Source organism: Notamacropus eugenii, chromosome 1 (assembly GCF_028372415.1).
Source record: "Notamacropus eugenii isolate mMacEug1 chromosome 1, mMacEug1.pri_v2, whole genome shotgun sequence".
Lineage (NCBI taxonomy): Eukaryota > Metazoa > Chordata > Mammalia > Diprotodontia > Macropodidae > Notamacropus > Notamacropus eugenii.
In genome coordinates, this window is record NC_092872.1 from 229,853,658 (window position 1) to 229,873,847 (window position 20,190).

General features: G+C 41.3%; 1 protein-coding gene across 2 annotated transcripts in view; it reads left to right on the forward strand.

Annotated features, from left to right (window-relative positions):
- Window positions 1–19,427, forward strand: part of ZCCHC24 (zinc finger CCHC-type containing 24) — a 142,152-nt gene extending 122,725 nt beyond the window's left edge. Inside the window, exon 4 of one of the 2 annotated variants that reach the window (XM_072628037.1) lies at window positions 926–14,212. In XM_072628037.1, the coding sequence (XP_072484138.1) occupies window positions 926–985 (60 nt within the window). In that variant the 3' untranslated portion in view covers window positions 986–14,212. The other variant, XM_072628036.1, reaches the window with a different exon arrangement.
- Window positions 19,428–20,190: the final 763 nt, after the last annotated feature.

A 20,190-nucleotide genomic window follows, 5' to 3' on the forward strand; every position in this document is an offset into this window, starting at 1 on the left:
TTAGGATTGAGAAAATTCTCACTAGATTGGAAAAGTGGACTTGTATGATAAAATTGAATAGACATATATCTATTATTAAAATTGGCAAATACAAATGCAGAGACACAGGGCAGAGATCTGACTTAGTTTAGCATTAGTTCATATGAAAAAGATCCAGGGCATAGGGGGAGAATGTTGATGATAAGCTTAATAGGAGTATGTATGACAACCAAGAAAACTAATTTTATATTGTTTGTAGTAGTAGTAGTAGTAGAAGTGGTAGTGGTGGTGGTGATGATAGTAGCAGTAGTAGTAGTAGTAGTAGTAGTAGTAGTAGTAGTAGTAGTAGTAGTAGTAGTAGTAGTAGTAGTAACAATAATAGTTTATGTTTCTCCAGGGCTTTACAATCCACTGAGTGCTTTCCTTATAACAACATTGTGAGTCTAGAGTAACAGAAACATTCAGTCTATCTCAGAGAAAACTGTTTTACTCCAAGCCAGCCAGATCACATCTTGATATGGTACCCAATTCTGTAAGAGAATCATTAACAAACTGGATCATATTCAGAGGAGGAAAAATGGGTTGTTGAAGAGACTGGAAATCATCTCATATGAGGATCACAGGATTCCAGAATTTGAAAGCTGAAAGATCCTCAGCCTAGTCTAACCCATAGGAATGACTAAAAAAACTGGGGTTAGATATTGTCAAGTACTGTCAGAGAGATTAGATTATCCATATGGCTCCAGAGAATAGAGCTAAGACCAAGGGCATGAGAGTTACAGCAAAGGAGAGTCTGGATCAACATAAGAAGCTTTTTAATAATGAGAGCTGTCCAACAAGGAACAGGAAATAATTGTATAAAACCTGTCCCTAGAAATGTTCAAGTAGATAATGGAAGCTATTGGCAAGGTTGCTAAAGGTTCCTTCCATTCTGGTTCTCTTTCAGAAAACAAGGCCAGAAAAATACAGAAAGTCCCATCACCCAAAAGGTTCACCATTTGATTAATTCTTTGGCTATGACAACCCATATTATGAATGATACATTAATGATTCTCTGAAAGCCACTTTCCCCTGGTCAAAATTCTACTTCTTTATACCCCTAGACTTACCCAATACAAGCAACACTCTCTACTTCCACATTTCTGCCTAGTAGGCAAAGGCTACAGATATCCAAATTTGGCTCCTGCCTTTCATAGAGCTGCCTCCGAGGGACATCTATGAACCAACAAGCCATGAGAACCCAAGAAACAGCATACCATTCCAGAAGTGACTCACTGGCTAAATGTGATCTGCTCTTAAGATCAAGTCCTAGGGAACCTGTTGCTTTGTGGCATAAAAAAACCCCACCATCATCTGAAAGTTTCCCTAAATAAAAACCATAGCTTCTCCTTTCCTTTCTTTTTTTAAAATTAAAGTCCTTTATTCTCTCTTTCTCCCATCCTTCCAGTTTAAACTCTTCATAACAAATAAGTATGGTCAAGTAAAGCAAATTTCCACATTGTCCATGTCCAGAAATGTATGCCTCATTATACACTTGGAATCCATCCCCCTCATGAAGGAGGTGAGTAACATAGGCCATCAGTGGTCCTCTGAAATCCTGCATCGATCAGAGATATTGGGTCTTTCAAAGCTGTTTGCTTTGACAACGTTGTTGTTATTATATAAATATTCAAGTTCTGCTCAGTTTATTCTGCATTGTCTTAGAAGTCTTCCCAGATTTCCCTGAAAATGTCCCTTCTGTCATCTCTTGTGGTACAGTCGTATTCCATTGCATTCATGTGCCATGATTTGTTCAGCCATTCCTCTGAAGTGGCCCTCCCTTTCATTTGCATGGTTTTTTACAACTACAAAAGGGTTTCTATAAATATTTTTGTATGTATGGCACCTTTTCCTCATTGTTTGATCTCTTTACCATATAGGTCCAGTAGAGGGATCACTGGGTCAAAGAGTATATATATGCAGTTTAGTGACTTTCCTTCCTTTCAATTCTTTTATTAAATACCTCTTTGGAATAGGTTAAATGCAGGTGTACAGGGAACGGTCATAGGGACCCTGAGTGGGGCTCTAGATTTGGAATCCACCTTCTTTCACTCCTTCTCATTCCATGACTTCAAGCTGAGCTCTAAGGTATCTCCTGGGCCATTGATGACCAGGAAGAACAGAGAGGATTAGAAGAAGCAAGCACTCTTTATGTATATGTATACATAGATACAATCCCAGCATCTGCACCGACCTCCACTAGACATCCCAGCCAGTACTCAGCAAGCAGTGTGGAGAAAACCCAGAAACCAAAGAAGATCCAGGAGGATGTGATCAATAGTATCGAATGCCCCAGAAAGGTCAACATCTATGAAGATTAAGAAAAGACATTAGATTTGGCCATTAAGAGATTACTGGTCATTTTGAAGAGGACAGTTTCAGTTTCAATAGTGAGGTCAAAAGTCAGATTGAAGAGGCTTAGACATGAGCGAGAGGAAAGGGAAGTGGAAACACTGAATGTACAATATTTTTCTCAAGGGGTTTAAACATGAAGGGGAGGGGAGATAGAGGATGATAGCTTGTGAAAATAATGGGATCAAGTGAGAGTTTTTAAGAATGCAGGAGACATGGGCATGTTTGTAAAGCAACAAGGAAGGACTCAATACATTTGAGTTCAGTCATGTCCAACTCTCCATGATCCTCTGGGGTTTTCTTGGCAGAGATACTAGAGTGGCTTGCCATTTCTTTCTCCACATGAGGAAACTGAGGCAAACAGGGTTGTGACTTGCCCAGGGTCTGGTACACAGCCAGTGAATGTCTGAGGCCAGATTTGAATTCAGGTTTTCCTGACTTCAAGCCCAGTGCTCTATCCACTGAGCCACCTAGCTAATACCTAGGGAAAAATTGAAGAATAACCAAAGAGTAGGGAGGGTAATGGGGTCAATTTGGTTAGGAGGGGGTGGATCAAGGGTACATGTAGACAGGGCTTTGCCTTGGCAAGGAGAAGGGCCATGTTTTCATCTAAGACCAGAGTGAAGGACAAGATAATGAAAAGATGTCTGAATTTGAGATGAAAAGGGAGGGGATAGGGAGAGAAGGAAGAGGTTCTAGTGAATGATATCCATTTTTCAGCCAAGTATGAAGTGAGGTTCTCTGATGACAGGGCTGGGGAGCATAGGCTCCGTGGAAGGCTTGAGGAGAGAAAACATTGCTTGAAACAACTGTTGGGCAGAATGGGAGAGTGCATCAATTAGGGAACAACTGAATGTTTGCCTTGTTGCAGTTACCACCCAACTGAGATTAGATAAAACTCCATGGCTCCATTCAATGAAGTTTTGTGATTTCCTCCAGCCCTGTTCAGTAGCATATATATAGGAGAAAAAGAAGTGGATGGTGAAAGTAATTCAAGATTGGAGTCTGACAAGATATTGAGTGACAAGAGGTAAGGGAAACAAGGAGAAAAAATAGAATAGAATTGATTCTTTTTCAGTCCTTTCAGTTGTGCCCAACTCTTGGTGATGCTTTTGGGAGTTTTCTTGGTGAGGAGACTGGAGTGGTTTGCCATTCTTTCTCCAACTCATTTTACAGATGAGGAAACTGAGGCAGATGGGGTTAAGTGACTTGCCCAGAATCACACAGCTAGTAAGTGTCTGAGGCCAGATTTGAGCTCATGAAGATGAGTCTTCCTGATTCCAAGCCCAGTGCTCTATCCATGGTTCTACCTAGCTGCCCTGAATTGGTTCACTGAGGGTCAAAATAGAGAAGGGCAGGGGTAATGACTGGGAAAGAGCTGAGCGGTGGAGGGAATGAAGCTCATGACGAGTATGAAGTATAAGGAGAGGAAATGATAAAAGCACAGGGAAAGACAGAGTGATAAAAGACTGTGATCAGATGAAGGCATTTCAGAGTTGATGAACATAGAAGTGGATTATCTGTTGGCAAGGTCAAGAGTATGACCAGCTCTGTATGTGTACCCATGATGGAGTAAAACAGCAGGTCATGGGGAATGAGGAGATTGAGGAACTGAAAAGTTAAGGTATTTGAGGGAGTATCAATGAGTGTGAATGTTCAGTAGTATAAAGGCAGAAAATGGAAAGGAGAGAAAGACTGTGCAGCAGGCACTGAATACATTGTGCATGAAAGGAGGATGTCCTGAAATTCAACAGATAATAGCTATAAAGATCTGAATTAAGCAATAAATATGGATATTGGGACTCTAAAAGGAAAGATTCCACGCTGAATGTAGTGGAGGCCAAAATCTAGAAATGGCTGTGGAGTAAGAAGTCTTCTGACTCCTCCACCTAGAGCAGCGAGTTATGGCATTTGAAAAAGAGTATCACCAGTAATAGAAAAGGAAGTGGGGGCGTTATGTCTCAGCGAAGGCTACAAGGTAGAAGGAGTAAGAAAAGAAGAGGTTTAAGATGAAAGCAAGTGTGGTAGTAATGGAGGAGGCATTCTTAGGGCACACAGTGGAAGGAGTGGACAAGTCTAGATTGGGACTTTTGGAGTATAGGGTTGTGGTAGAGTCATGAGAGTGGTGAGTTGAGAATAAGGAATGGAGTTTGTACATTGGTAGAACCATTGTAATGGAGTTAGTATGTAAGAGGATGGGAGTCCAGGTCCAGTAAGATAAAGGTGTAACCAGGGAGGCATGAAATTCAATTGTTGCTCCCCCTTTCCATCTTCTTTCTCTCCATTTCACTGAAGTGAAATGTTTAGTGAGATGCTCCTAATCTATTCTAGAGTATTGAGGATGGTAATCCAGCCCAGTCTATGACCACAAGAACAACAAAGAGAGAAAACAAGGAGAAAGTATGTATAGTTGAAAGGCTGGAGTCCCAAGACCTCCGTTCTCTTCCTAGATCTCCCACTTATTAGCAGTTCATACTGACTACACATCCTCCATTTCCCTACCTGTGAAATGAAGGATTTGGCCTTGATTATTTCCAAGTCTAACATTCTGTAATTCTTTGAAATATATTTTCTTTAAATGATTTAGCTTTACATGATATACCTGGAACCGAATTTTTGGAGGATTCTGTAGGTGGATTCTGATAGAATACTGGACTGAAGGTCTTAATATCTTTCTTGTGGAACCTCAGAATAATAATGACAATACCTTATATATTTCAAAATAGTTTCCCAGCTGTCCTCTCATTTGATCCTTACAATACTCCTGTGAAGAAGGCATGGCAAGTATATGCACCAATAAGTCAGAAGATTAGTGATTTCGTTATTAGGGGTCCACCCTTCAAAGATGCAGGCTGTGACTCATCCACCCACACATTTTTGTCCTGCACAATTCTCATCCATGTCCTCCAATAAATCCTCCACAGAGGATCCTATGTACCCAACATGCCAAAGGCAAACTTCCTCTAGGTCTTTTTTGGCAGAAATGATTATCCCTATTTAACAGATGAAGAAAATGGTACCAGAAAAATTGCTGACAGAGCTGGTACTAGAACCCAGGTCTCTAGACCTCCCATAACATGTGCCTTCCAGATGGCCCTTACCAATCTTGTTTGGGTCTCTGCCTTCTGCAATTCTTCCCCCACCCGTTTCCTTCCCTGCAGGAGGATTATTTCTGAAGTTAGTATGAATGGGGCAGGCTAAGGCTGTGGAGAAGGTAGTATCTTTGTCAACTGTCCAAGAAGCTGTCCTCACCAGGAGTCCTCCCAGCATCCTCTGCAAGTTTTCCAGGAAAAATGATTCCCAGGGCCCCAGGGAAGGAGGGAAGGAAGGAGGGAGGCTGGGGACTGAGCAGGAGAGCTGCTTCTATCAACAAACTGGATAATTGATGAATTCTTCTCTGATTTCTGAAGCAAAGCTATAGCACATTTTGCAAGGCAGGGTTTATGAGAATCCTTGAGGTTAAGCTTTGTGGTACTTACTTCTACCCTCTCCCAAACTCCTATAGATCCTGGCTCATCCACCAAACCATGGAATTGGGAGGCAGGCTATGGTACTTCATAGGGTCAGAGGATGTATGATTTCAAACCCAAGTACACATCAAAGGTTATCCAGTCTAATACCCCCATTTTCCAAATGAATATATGAAGAACTAACAGGGTCAAGTGACTTTTCCCAGAATCACACAGGAAGCAAAATGGCAGAACCAGTATTTTAGCTCAGGTTGTCTGACTCCAACCAAGTCATTGAGAATGAGGATAGACATAATGACAGCGCTGGCAGATAACCCATCCTCCCCATCCAGGGGGGCATGAACAAGATTACTTCAGGAGGACATTTTCGTCTGTTTCTCTTTTTACTCCAGTCTTCCTGTAAATAGAGAACAACTTATCCTTTGATAATTCAATATTCTGTTACCAGTAGTCTCTCCACAAGTACAGATCAAGACTCAACCATGTCCTTTTACAATGAGATTCTTATCCATGTTTCTCTCAAAATCTCCCATCTACTCACCTCTTTCTCCTTTTAATTTTTGTTAGCACTGGTAGTCTCTCCTCAAAGTCCTACTTCATTGCCATACATCATGGAACAAACGTGACCCTACGTTCTCAGAGGCTATGCCAAGCTCTGACAGGTTCCACCATACTGGAAAGGGTTAGTTCCAACCTTATCACAGCCTAGCTAAGTATGGACTGGCTCATCACAGATGGGATGACTACTTTACAATTGTTTGACTTTGGCTACTGGGATAGCAACCAGAATCCTACACCATGTAGTTTTAATAGGTCTTTTTTTCTTAAATGATGTAAATTTCTTCAAAGGTACTAAGGTTGACAAAGATTTCTGGTCACTTGAATACAAAAAAGCCACAAGTAGTATGACTGATATGGGACGACCACCATAAGGAATGTGTTGCTCTCGCCTCTATGAATATCCTTCCTCTGCTATGGCTAAGTAAACCTCCTCTTGATAACTATTATATGTAGTACTGAATGTCTTGTATTGTTCAGTCTCAAACCTGAAGGACCAGCCCAACCTGGTCAGCTTTGAACTGATATATCCATCCATGAAAACAGAACTATTCTTGGGATGTTCCATTACGATCCTTGTATTCATCATCTGTATATGCCTACTCATGCCCACCATACATCTTTCCATTGTCCTTTAGGTCTCCTGCAATTCAGATTTTTCTGACATCATAGCGTTCCATAAGTTTTATCACATTGCTAGGAGAACATTTAATTTTTGTGGTAGGAGAAATCTTGGGATCACTGAAAATGGAATGTTATTTTCCAGATATGAATACAGGCCAATGAAGACAATGGTTCTTCTATTCTTGATTAGAAGACTAGTCATAAACTACCAGGAGTATCTGTCCAAGATATACTTACTAATGGACTAATTCAAAAGTTGCCTATCCAGCTGCATGTCACAATCTAGGAAATGTGCATTCTATATCCATTTGGTTTTCTCCACTTGGATTGCTAACAGTATTAGTAGATGTCATTGGGGAAGCCAAGTAATGTTTTGGTGGTCAGTGTAATCAGCGCTATGTAATTTCCAAATAGGATCATCTGGAGAAATTCTTCATGTGTAGGGAATTCTTGTTCTAGCTGGACTTTACTCAGGACATTTCCCATGAAACCTTCAGCAGGTGAACACCTTCAGTGAGCATGTCTCCCTGTTTTATTTCTTTCTTGATGCTGATTCTCAGAAGACTATTGATCAGTTTTCTCTGTGGTATCATCTGTTGTAGATTTTCTTATCTGATCTTTACATATGAAAGGAGGCAAGATCCCACAGCTTCACTTTCCAATAAGTCAATTTTAAAAAAAAATCAACAAATAATAAACCCAGTAGGGACTTAAAGCTTCAACATGTCTCCATGAACTGCATGACTATGAAAATGTAATCTGCTATGATCTAACACTTGCAAAAATCTTCCTATTCCCTGCTTACATTTCCTTCAAGCATTTTCTTAATATATGTATATATCCTCTAAAAATTTTAAGTAGATTAGAAAATAAGCATATAAAATTGGTAGATACCAGTCTTATCAATCACCTTCTTAAAAAAAAAAAAAAGCCTTTTTTTAGTAGTATTAACACTGTCCTTCCATGATTTTTTCAATTCTTTTAAAAATTTCTCATTGATAAATCTTGGAAATTAGTCCCTGAATTCCTTTAAAATTGTGTCACATTTGGCATGGATTTTTTTTCTGTATGTATTTGGGTAAGAGTTAACTTTTTCCTGGCTTCTCCATCTTAAGAGCTATTTTCACTTTTTCACATCAAGTGCTAAAGAAGAAAAATCCAGTTCCTCTATCATGAATTATTAGAATTAGTCATCACAGAAACTCTTAGCAAGACTCTTTCATTTCCAGTCTATTTGTTGACTTCATTCTAGTTTCATCTACAAGGATGACATGACTTAGCTAGGTCTTACACTAAGGCGCTCTTTGGATTATTGTCAGTTCTCCTACCTCCAACTATTTTTTACTTCTTTTTGAGACAATGGTGCTTGTAATCTTCTGCCATTCTCCTATGTAATGGTTTGCAGATGAAATTGTACTATAAACCTCTGTTGCCTTGCTTTCTGTGTTTCCTCTTAGAGAGGAGGCCAAGTATTCTCTGACAGAGGTAGTTTCTGGATTCTCTTGGACTTCTCATTGTGGTAGCTATTTTATACAAGTTAAAATGCCCTAAGTCATGGGGATCATCAGTCTTTGATAAATTTCCCATTTTTCAGAGGCAGCAAAATGTTTAAATATGTTATCTTCCCCTTTGTTCACCTTTGAGTTGAAATCACCAAAGTCAAGGCATATGTTGACTTGATTCAGAAGACTATGTTAAGTTCTTCATAGAATCTCTATACTTTTGCATCATCACAATAGATGTAAGCTGCAGTTATCTTCATGGTTGCCTGTTTGCTTGCAATTTTTATGAGCACCACAAGCGATGATGTCCAAGTACCCTTGAAATTATATTTCATGTTGTCTTCAGGAGCAGACTAAAGTCAATTCAATCAATTCCTTTATTTCATTTTGGGGGGAGAACCTGTGAACTGTCCATCCATTTAGCTAAAACTTTTTTTCTCTCTTTTTAAAAAAATTATTTTTAACATTCTTTTCTTTTTAAATTTTGAGTTCCAGATTCTCTTTCTCCTTCCTACCTACTGAGAAGGCAAATGATACTATATCAGCTGTATGTGGAAATATATATATTTCCATCTTAGCCATATTTTTTAAAAAATGAAGAGAGCAAGAAAATTATACTTGTTCATCAGTTGTCTCTGGACATGGATAGCAAATTTTTTATCATGAATCCTCTGGAATTGTCTTGGATCATCGTACTGATCAGAGTAGCCAAGTCTTCCACATGATTATCATCATAACACTGCTGTTATTGGGCACACTTAACTGTATCAATTCATATAAGTCCTGCCCTATTTTTTTTCTGAAACGACTCCTCATCATTTTTTCTTATAGCACAATAATACTCTATCATAATCATATGCCACAACCTGTTTAGCCATTCCCTATTTGATGGGCATCCCCTCAATTTCCAATTCTTGGCCACCACAAAGAGAGCTGCTATAAATATCTTTGTACACACAGGTCTTTTTTCCTTTTTATGATCTCTTTGGGATACAAACCAAGTAGTGCTATTGCTGGATCAAAGGGTATGCACAGTTTTATAGCCTTTTGGGCATAGTTCTGGATTTGGCCATAGTCTCCAGAATGTTGGACCAGTTCACTGAGACTCTACCAAGAGTTCATTAATGTACCTATTTGTCCCCAGTTGTACCATTTGTTGCTTCTGATAGGTGTGAGTTGTTTTAATTTGCTTTTCTCTAGTCAATAAGTGACAGAGCATTTTTTCATATAATTATAAACAGCTTTGATTTCTTCTTCTGAAGTCTGCCTGTTATATCCTTTGACCATTTATCAATTGGGGAATGGCTCATATTTTAATAAATTTGACCCAGTTCCCTATATATTTAGAAAAGGGGCCTTTATCAGAGAAACTTGCTATAAATTTTTTTGATATTACTTCATTGTCTATGGTGCCTTTTAGCAAAATGTAGTTTCCCTTATTGTCTCTTACAGTTAGGTCTTTGTCTGAGATCATGATTGCCACCCCTACCCTCTTCCCTCCAGCTGAAGCACAATAAACTCTACTCCAAACCTTCATTTCAGCTGTGTGTCTTTCTGTCCCAAGTGTCCCAAGTCTCTTGTATACAACATACTGTTGAATTCTACTTTCCAGTCCATTGTGCTATCCACTTCCATTCCCGGTTATATTCACAGTTATGATCACTAACCCTAACCCTAAATGCCTCCGATTCTAACCCACTCAGTCCCATTATTCTTTGTTTATCCTTCTCTTAATCTTTTTATCCTGTCCCTCCTCAAAACTCTATCTTGCTTCCAAACAAACCACGTCCTCCTAATCCAGCCACCCTCTTATTGTCTCCTTCTCCACCATGTATCTTATCCTCTTTTGCTCCTATCTCCCTTTTAGATAAGATAGATTTCTATACCCAACAGAGTGCGTATATATTCTTTTCTCTTCCTACCAATTCTGAAGAGAGTGAGGTACAAGCTTTACCTGCTACCACCCCCATTTTCCCATCCAGTACAAAAGCTCCTCCTTTACATGAGAAAATTTGCCCCATTCTCCCTGTCCCTTCCCCCTTCTCCTCAGTGCATCCCTCTTTCTCTGCCCTACATTCTTTGCTTTGGAGATCATCCCAACATAATGAACTCACACCCATGCAGACTTTGTCTATATAGACTCCTTCTAACTACCCTAAGAATGATAAAGTTCTCAGGCATTACATTTATCATCTTCTCACATAGGAATGTAAACAGTTTAACTCCACTGAGTCCTTTATGAAAACTCTTTCATGTTTACCTTTTTATGCTTGTTAAGTCTTCTGTCTAAAGGTCAGATTTTCTATTCAGTTCTGGTCTTTTCATCAGGAATGCTTGGAAATCCTCTATTTCACTAAATCTGCATTTTTTTTCCCCCGAGAGATTTATACTCACTTTTGCTTGGTAGGTGATTCTGGGTGTGAGTTTTCAGTGCTTCCAAGATGGTATGACACAGGGAGAGGTAGGATCACTGCTCTACTGGTCTGCACTCTGGCATTTACCCAGGAAGGGGGCCCCTGCTCCTCTGATCTGTGACCAGGGCCCTTGCTCCTTTGTGAATGATCCCAATCCCTCCTCTCCTCCCTGGAACTGTGACCCAGAACTGCTTATGGAGGATGGAATTGCCAATCAATGCCAGCTGAATCCAGGGCCAACAAAGGATCCCTCGAGATACCTTTTCTGACCAGTTTTCCAACCCTCTTCCTGGATGCTGAAGTGTTTCCTCTGAATTAGAGGTATTTCTTGTAAATTATGTGAGATCAGCACCACAAGACCTCATACTGAGAAGCCCAAGGGGGTGTTCTTCAGAAGAATCCTCTGCAGTGGCCTCGAAAGGAAGAAAAGATCAGCAAATTAGAGGCTCTTGCGGAAGAACTTTCTGGTCCAAATCGTTCATTTTACATAGAAGGAAACTAGGTCTAAAAAGTGAAATTAGATATATCCCAGGTCACATGATAAAGTAGTCACAGAAGCAAGACCCAGACCCAAATTTCCTGCCCACAGTTTCAGTTTTAGGATGATTAATCTAACTGTTCTGTGCAGGATGGATTAGAGAATGATTCTGGCATAAACTTCCCAGAGCTCAGAGGACAGGGAAGGTATATATAGAATATGGAAGGGCAAAGAGAAGGACTATTTGGGGCCAGGGAGATATAATCTAGGAATCTGAGAGGGGAAAAGGGAGACAGAGAGACTGGAGACAGCAGTTGGTGAATCAGGAGCCTAAGGGCCTGAGTTCTACATGCCTCAGTTCCTTCTTTGATAAAATGGGGAGGATACTCTTCACACAATCTACCTCACAGAATGGTGAGCAAAGAACTAAGTATTTTGTCAAATTTGTGACCCCCGAAATGTCCATGGTTATTAAACAAGCTGTACCCAGCTTTCCAAAGCCTTGGCATTCTTTCTATCAAGGTCAATGAGAGCCTCTGGGAACTCCTGCCAGACACTGTAGGGGACTAAAAGAAAGGAGACTAGTTATCCCTTCCACATCACGATTTTCCCTATCATGGTTTCGATTGATTACGGGTCAGCATAAGAAATTAAATGGGAATTTGGGGGGAGTTTTGTGGAAGCTGCAGCTGATTCAGAAAAGGTTTAGAAACTTAGAAATACATAAAATATGTGTATAGTGTTGTATAATATCAACATATTTTATCTTTTAATACCATAATAATACAGATTTCTTTGGTCCAAAGGAAGGGCCAAAACATTTTATGTGAACTTTCTAGTTGGTGGGGGTACCATACTCCTAACTCCAGTGACATGGAAGGGATAACTGCATCCTCTGTCCTCAAGTCCCTTCTTATTCTAATAACAATAATAATAGGTAAGTCACTTAATTGCCTCCCCTCCAGGAGATAATAGTAGCTATCATTTGTAATAGTACTTGGTCAAGCACTTTTCATTTATTGTCCTGTTTGACGCACACAACAATCCTGTAAAGCAGGTGCTTTTATTGTCCCTGTTTTACAGAGGAGGAAATTGAGGCAAACAGAGGTTAAGTGACTTAGCCAGGGTCACACAGTATCTAAGATAGGATTTGAACTTATGCTTTTGAATTCAAGTCCCAGTGCTCTGGCTGTCTGTGCCCTCTAGATGCCTCATCCCCACTCCCCAATGTCTTATCCTCACCCCATCAGTCTTATTTCCACTGGCTCTCTGCCTTGAGTAAGCAACCCCCTGATCTGTGTTCAAATCCTGCCTTTGTCACTACCTAGGCAACACAGAGCCTCTCTGGACCTCAGTTTCCTCATCTGTCAAATGGGGGAGTTGGACTCGATGCCCTCTAAAATCCCACCTCGCTTTAAATCTGTGATTCTGTAACTTCTTTCCCCTATACCTGCTGATCTTGCCAACTTTGCTCTCTGGGTCAGTGACACCACCACCACCCTGGCACGCACAGGCCCTAAACTTCTCCTTCAACTTCCATGTCCAATTAGTTTTCAATTAACAAACAATTATTAAGTTCCTTCTCTCCTCAAGATGCTGTTCTAGGTTCTAGAGATGAAGAAACCACCCCTGACTTCAAGGAACATGCATTTTGAGTGAATGTTAAATAAAGACTGGCCGTGTTTGGGGAAAGAGGGCGCTGGCCACAGGAGTCGAGTCCTCAATGTGTCTGACCTTTGTCTGTCTCCTCCCTTTAGCTCAGTCACCACCCCATTGTGGGACCTGACTGCCGGCACTAGTTATTGCCTAGCTTCCTAATCGATGTCTGCTCCCAGTCTCTTTGAGCAGTTTATATTTGGACCAGTACAAAATAGTCATCATTGTTATTAACTCAAAAAATGGTGTACTCTCTCTTATAAATCTGTGTGGAGTTAACCCTTCCACTTAGACCACCCCCCTCCATTTTTGCTCTGATTATTAATGTTCCTAGGACAAGGTCTCTCCGCTGTTGGGCGCTTTCCCTAGTCAAAGGCAGAAAACAAGCATTTATTAAGCGCCTAATATAAGGGAGACACTGCCTGGCACTTCACAAATACTACCTTATTTGATCTTTATAACAAGAACCCTGGGAGGTAGGGGCTATTATTATCCTCATTTTATGAGAACACTGAGGCAGACTGAGGTTAAGTTACTTACCCAGGCTCAGGCAGCTAAGAATTTTCTGAAATTGTATTTGAACTTGGGTATCAAGCCCAGTATTCTATCCGCTACACCCCAAAGCAGGTGATCCCACCATGAGCTCACTCGGTATCCTAACTCTAACAAGACACATTCTTCCCTGCTCTAAAGGGTTATTGTGAGCATCGGCTACAAGAACTGCGGTGTCCTATGGGCTGGAGTGGAATACAGAACCAAAGAATTAGAGGATGTTGGGTGGTGAGGGGAGGGCGGTTTGGAAGAAAAGATCAGTGAACTGCAGCAGGAGGGTAGGTCTGGGTTTGCCTGAGGGAAACAGAACTGACCTCTCTCTGTCTCTGTCTCTCTGTCTCTCTCTCTCTGTCTCCTTCTTTCTCTATCTCTCCCTCTGTCTCCATCTCTCTGTGTCTGTCTCTCTCCCTTTGTCTCTCTCTCTGTCTCTGTCTGTCTCTCTCTTTCTCTGTCTCTCTCTGTCTCTGTCTCTTGTCTCTCCCTCTGTCTCTCTCTGTGTCTCCTTCTCTATCTCTCCCTCTGTCTCTGTCTCTCTCTCCTTCCCTCTCCTTCTATTCTCTCTCTTTTCTCTTATTCTCCCCTTCCTTCCTGCAGAGACCTTTGGAAAAACCAGATGGCCTGGATGTATCTGATCAAAGCAAAGAGCATCCCCAGCACCTGTGTGAGAAGTGCAAAGTCTTGGGCTACTACTGCCGGCGAGTGCAATAAAACCTCCCCGTGATGGTGGGCCTTCCCAGCACCCTGCCACCCCCAAAACTTCTGGTGGCAGAGCACCGTGGGTCCCCCTGTCCCCTACCCAATCTGCAAGAGTCCTGACACAAATTCAACCTCTGAGAAGAAAAGATATCACCAGTTATCACCTATCTATAAAGGAATAACATGCCTTACAGTTAACAGAATGTAACACTTGTTTGTTTGTGTGTGTGTATGTGTGTGTGTGTCTATGTTTTTCCCTCCTCTGTGTGTTTGTGTGTGCCTGTACACATGCAAGATGTATTTATGGGAATCTGGGTTTTTGTCTAGTGTTTTAGGACACACAGTGTTACTGAAGATGTTCCTGATGGGACCGCCACCAGGCCAGGTGAGGGAGAGAAGGGGCGGGTACTGTCCCATTGATTGTTTACACGGTTTTTTTCCAATGTCTTGGCCAAGAGAGGCAAAGGATTGGACCCTTGGTCCTTTGGATGTGAGGAAGAGCTGAGCAGGAAGGAGCACTGGGGGGCCAGTGAGTTTGGCCAGACCTCTAGACCCATCCAACTTTCTGGGGTCAATTGAGATGAATGAAAGGCTTGACTTCTGCCATGGGAGTGGGGGATGGTGGGAGAAGGGGATTTTGTCCCTTCTCCTTGGCTTCTGCTGCCACCGCCTTCTACTCACCACCTGACGGAGTATAAACATGTAGTTCTTTTCTCAGGTCTCTCCCTGTCCATTGGCTCCCTCTGGGTGTCCAGTTCAGCATTAGGCCACAAACGCACTAAATTTACTGTGAATAACAGGGGAACTGAAGGCATCCCTTTTTCTCCCCAAGCCTGGACAGACACCCTGACTTTATAATCATGTGAAAAGCCACTTTTATGGGAAAACAATGTATATCTTATTTTCTGTTCAATAGATGAGCTATTAATACAAGAAAACATTTACCCACATGTAGCAGAAGGGAGTGAGAGAAGTGGGAGAAAGTTCTGACAGGTGGAGTCCACACCTCCTCCCCAAATACTCCTTTCCTTTCGCCTCCAAGCCTGAAACTCCTCCATACATTTCCAGCCTTTGAGGAGGGGGCAGGAGAAGGTGAGGAAGAGACACTATAGCAAAAAACACCAGCCAGTTCCTTAAAGCACCAGGTGAGCTCTTGGGTAGCCAGGTTTTGATTGGTGATTGGGCCGAGGCTGCTCCGGTCATCATTAATCTTCCTTTTTTTCTTTTTTTAAAATCTCTGTTCCCTTAGTCTTCTCTCCTCATCACTTCCCTCTGTGGAATTCCCTAGGGGAGGGAGCATTCACAGCATTAAATCATAGCACATCATTCAAACAGATTTTTAAAAGACTAACAGCCTCTGTAGGAGTTGCTTCCCAGCCCAATCAGCCGGGGCTCTGTCCTACCTTGGAAATGAAAGCAGGGCAGTGAGAGGGACAATATGAAATTTCAGATAGTTTACACTTAGATCCTTAAGAATGACTGACCAATAAATTGATCCCCTGCCCATACCTGCTTCTCCTCCCCCACCATCACCTCCCCATGGGTCTTTCCTAAGAAAAAAACCAGGCTTTTGGTGGCTGTGATTTTCCCCGTCATCAGTGGCCATTGACAAAGGCATTAGGATGAAGTCCTCTAGTCCTTCATCACTGCCATGTCCCTTTCCCTCCATCCCTCCCCTTCTCCTGGCTCTTCCAGTGTTGTCTGGTAACCCTGACATACCACTGTGCCTCACTCTCTGGGCCATGGGCTTCCCTCTCTGTAAATGGGAATGATGGTTTCCTGCTTCCCAGGAGAGCAGAGAAGCCTTGTAACTGAACACTAGTCAGGTGCCCAGCTGTCTTGGAGACAGCAGGCACACAATTTCCCATATTCATATTATAGAATTTTCTTTCTTGGTGATAGCCATATATTCAGAATTAGCTCACTCACTTTGCCCCTGGGCATTCAGCCTTTGCTGAAGAAAACCAATCAGACCAAGGAATGAGACTGAAACTTTGTGTTTACCATGGGTCATGGCTCACCCAATTTAGGCCTGAAAAGAATCTGTTTTCAAGTAGAAACGCATTTGGAGCTAGCAGCTGACAAGTTACAGTTAAGTGTTTAACTGGGGATCCAGGTCATGAGAGAAGGTGTGTGTATGGATGCAGCAAGGAGGAGCAGGTTAGACTGAAGGTAGCTGATGCCCCTTGAGCACGTCATGAGATACTAGCCACAGCCTGGTGGTGGGAGGGACTGATTTGGTATCGGAAAGATTTAGGTTGAGATCTCACCTCAGACACTTTCTAGCTGAGCGACCCTGCGCAAGTTACTTAACCTCTGTTTGCCTCTTTTTCTCATCTGTAAGATAGGGATAATAATAGCATTTACCTCACAGGATTGCTGTGAGGATCAAATGAGATAATGTATAGGAAGGGCTATATAAAAGCTGGTTATTATTACAACAACCTCTCCTTTCCTTGTCCCCACCCCTCTCCCATAGGGGTAGAAAGATAGGGCACCTCAGCTCCCCTCCTCCCCAGATGGAGACAACCACTTAGAGAATTTCTACAAACAATTCTCTATACTGATCCAGAAAGTTCTGGTCTGGTGCTAGCCATGGCCTTTGTCCCTGCCATTTTCTAACTAAGAAAGGGAAGATGTTACTATTCGTCCTGATTATATTAACCATTAGAATAATATTAACAATAATAATAATGGTGGAGGGCAGTGTGACCCTTCTGGACCATTAGAACCCAATCCATGTTCTGAGCCCAAGGGTCCACAAGGACCTGGCTCCACAGGATGGTTCCTGAGCAAAATCCAAGTCTTTCAGATCCTCTCAATTTCGCTTGAAATGCAAAGATCACAAGCAGAAAACTTTTCTTGCTGTCTGCCCATCCTGTAGAATAGTCTATAAGCTATAGTATAAGCAAGGCAGAGGGCAGACAGTTCCTTCTCCACAGCTAATTTCCTGGTCTCCATCACCAGCCTAGCTATTGGGAAGCCTGAAATTGCTGAGATGGTGATAGAAAACAGTTCATAGTGACAGCCAGGGTCAAGTGGTAATATGCCCAGAGGACAATGTGCCCTGCTCTCCCAGTAGGGAGACTGTTGCAAATGCCCAGCTGGTAACGACAGTGAACCGTCAAGCCAACCAATCTGTGATCGTTTTGGTTGGCCAAAGCATCTCCTTCTGCCCTTCCCTCATCCCCACTTTGCCTTTGGCCTGTATGAACTAGCAGCATGTGTTTGTTTTCTCTCAGTTCTATATACCACTGCTGTGCTAGGGCTGGTGCTATGTTGTCTGAGTGCTCAAGGGGCCCCAGGGGTCCTGGGTGACTTGAGGAAGGATTGTGGTTTTAGGAAGATATTGATAAGGGACAATCGTATGCAGTTCATAGACGCTATTGAGTGATCATTAATGTTTACCCCTATATGAAGTATTATACAGTTCTCTTGGCAGATCTGTATTTATCTTGAGTTATACTTGACATAGAAATCCTTTGGGGTTTTTTTTAATACTATGTGTGTATTTTGGAAAACTTTGTAGATGTTAAATTTTCTGAAGGGTTACAAATATTTCTCGTAATACTGAACTTGTTATCTTATTCTCCAGAAACTCTTTGCAATTTTTGTCTGTATATATTTGAGGGCCTTAAAAAAAGGGAAAAAGGAAGAAGAAAAGAAAAATGGAATGGCTTGTTTTTTATTGTTGTTGAGTTTTTTAAAAGAGGCATCTTCACAATTTTAAACTGTTCAGAAGGGCCTGGTTCTCCAATTGAACACAACCAAGCTAAGAGTTTCCTTAAATATTCTGCAAACTCAGAGTGTATTCTCAAGAAAATATTTATGATGGGAAATTGTCTCTTTTTTTTTTTCAATTTTTTTTACATTGCTTTTTGTCTGTATAAAGTATGCAACCGAACTACATTGAGAAGGAAATATTGTCTACATAGAATATTATATGAAAGTTGGTACATAATTCTGATGAGAAGAATCTTTGCAATTCTTTAAGCCATATTGTTGTTTTGTGTTTTCCTTGGATGAAAATATCAGTATTAAGTAACCAATATATTATTCCAGTGTTTAGACCTATTAATATGCTTATGCAATTTATTTATATGTGTATTTTGGGAAGTATTACCTTTTAAGGAGAGCTATAATTAGATTTGCTAGCAAGGAAGGAAACCAAGAATATTTTATACTTCTTTACTTTACGACCAGACTCAAGATACCAGTTCCTGGAGGGAAGCCCAGCTCCTAGATATTTGGGATTACCCATACATACCCTGTCCTGTAATATAATTATTATCTATTTTCTCTTTTGCTCTCATTTTCTTAAACTTTTTATTTTTAATTTTGATAGGGGGGTTGGGGAAGGAGGGAGCATCTGGTGAGGGCCTCTGTTTGACAAACTTGTCTCACATGACCATTTGCCAATCCTTAAGACAAACCATGGTCCTAACTGTGCTCCTGATGGGAACCTCCAAGAGGAGGTCAGCCTAGGGAGGAGAATGGATGAAGAGAATTTCCAGATCCTCAGGTGCCTCTTATTGTAGGACCTGCATGATCCTACCTTGGTGCCTTGCACAGGGCCTAATTCTACAACAGATTTCATTGTGGTTGTCATTCTGAATGGAAACCCTCACCCCAACCCTCTGCTAGACTTCAGTTTTACACTAAATGAATATTTAATCCAACAATCACTACATTTTATACTAGAAAGACAACTAACATAGTAGTTTATGAGTTCTTAGAGCTTTAAGAAAGTTAACCTAATGATTAGTCTTGGGGTTATTGAGGTGAGGAAGGGGCTTTCGGTCTCTTTTGTCATCTGTTACCCACTGGTTTTTGTCAGCCTCAGTTGCCTTCATGTATTGAGTCCCTGTCCCATGTCTGTATCTGTTAATATGTGTGTATACAGCTAAAAGACAAACAAGACCTAAGGACAAAGGCTTAGAGGGTGCACGGAGGAGGTGGCCCAGGCTGCCCTGACCTCTCAGCCAAAGTGTCCATAGGTTGGCATTCCAGCGTGTGCCTTATCTCCTGGATACTACGTATTACAGCTTCCTTATAGAATCATAGCCTTTTCATGCTGTATTAAAAAAAAAATACTTTTAAAAAACCAGAGAGAGTCTTGGATGTCATTCATTGTTGGTAATGAGAGTCCACTAGGGGTATTGGGGAGGTGGTGGATGAGGTGGGGGACAATACAACCACAAGTCAAAGAGGATTCCAAGAATCCCAGGAATGAATAGGATGTCATCCTCTGCCTCAGTGCCATTTCCTATACAACCCTTCTGTCATCCATCTTGGCCCAGTTGAAAACTGTCTTCAAACTAGCTCCCCATCCTGAGTCAGTACCCAAGATTGCTATGGATTGTTGGCTGATTAGGTCACAAATTAGCTCAGCCATTAAGACTCCTCCATCACCATATATAGAAGTGATTCCTCACAAAGGGGCTCTGGAAGTTCTTCACTCACTGAATAGCTTGAACCTCTGAACAAGGCCAAGTCTTTTCATCCCAGGTGCATCATGAATCTCCAAGACAACAAGGCAAATGATTGGGGGCCATAGAGAAGAGTTTGGAGACAATGAAAAGGGAGTCCGGTGGAAGAAAATAAAGTTTGTTAGTGAGTAATGCCAGATTTGGGGAAAGTCCATATTTTTCCCTTCAAGTTTCTTATTATAGACCAAAGCTGGAGAAAGATATAACTGACTAGGAGGAAAAAAGAAATCAATTCAGAGTCAACTTACATGAAAATCAACTTGATTAACGGTGAGTTTTTTTAAGAGAAACATAAAGTATGCCACTCATCTGCTTTGTTAATTCAAAAGTACTATATAAACATGACCTATTGTTATTGTTTTTATAAAGAACTGGGAGCGC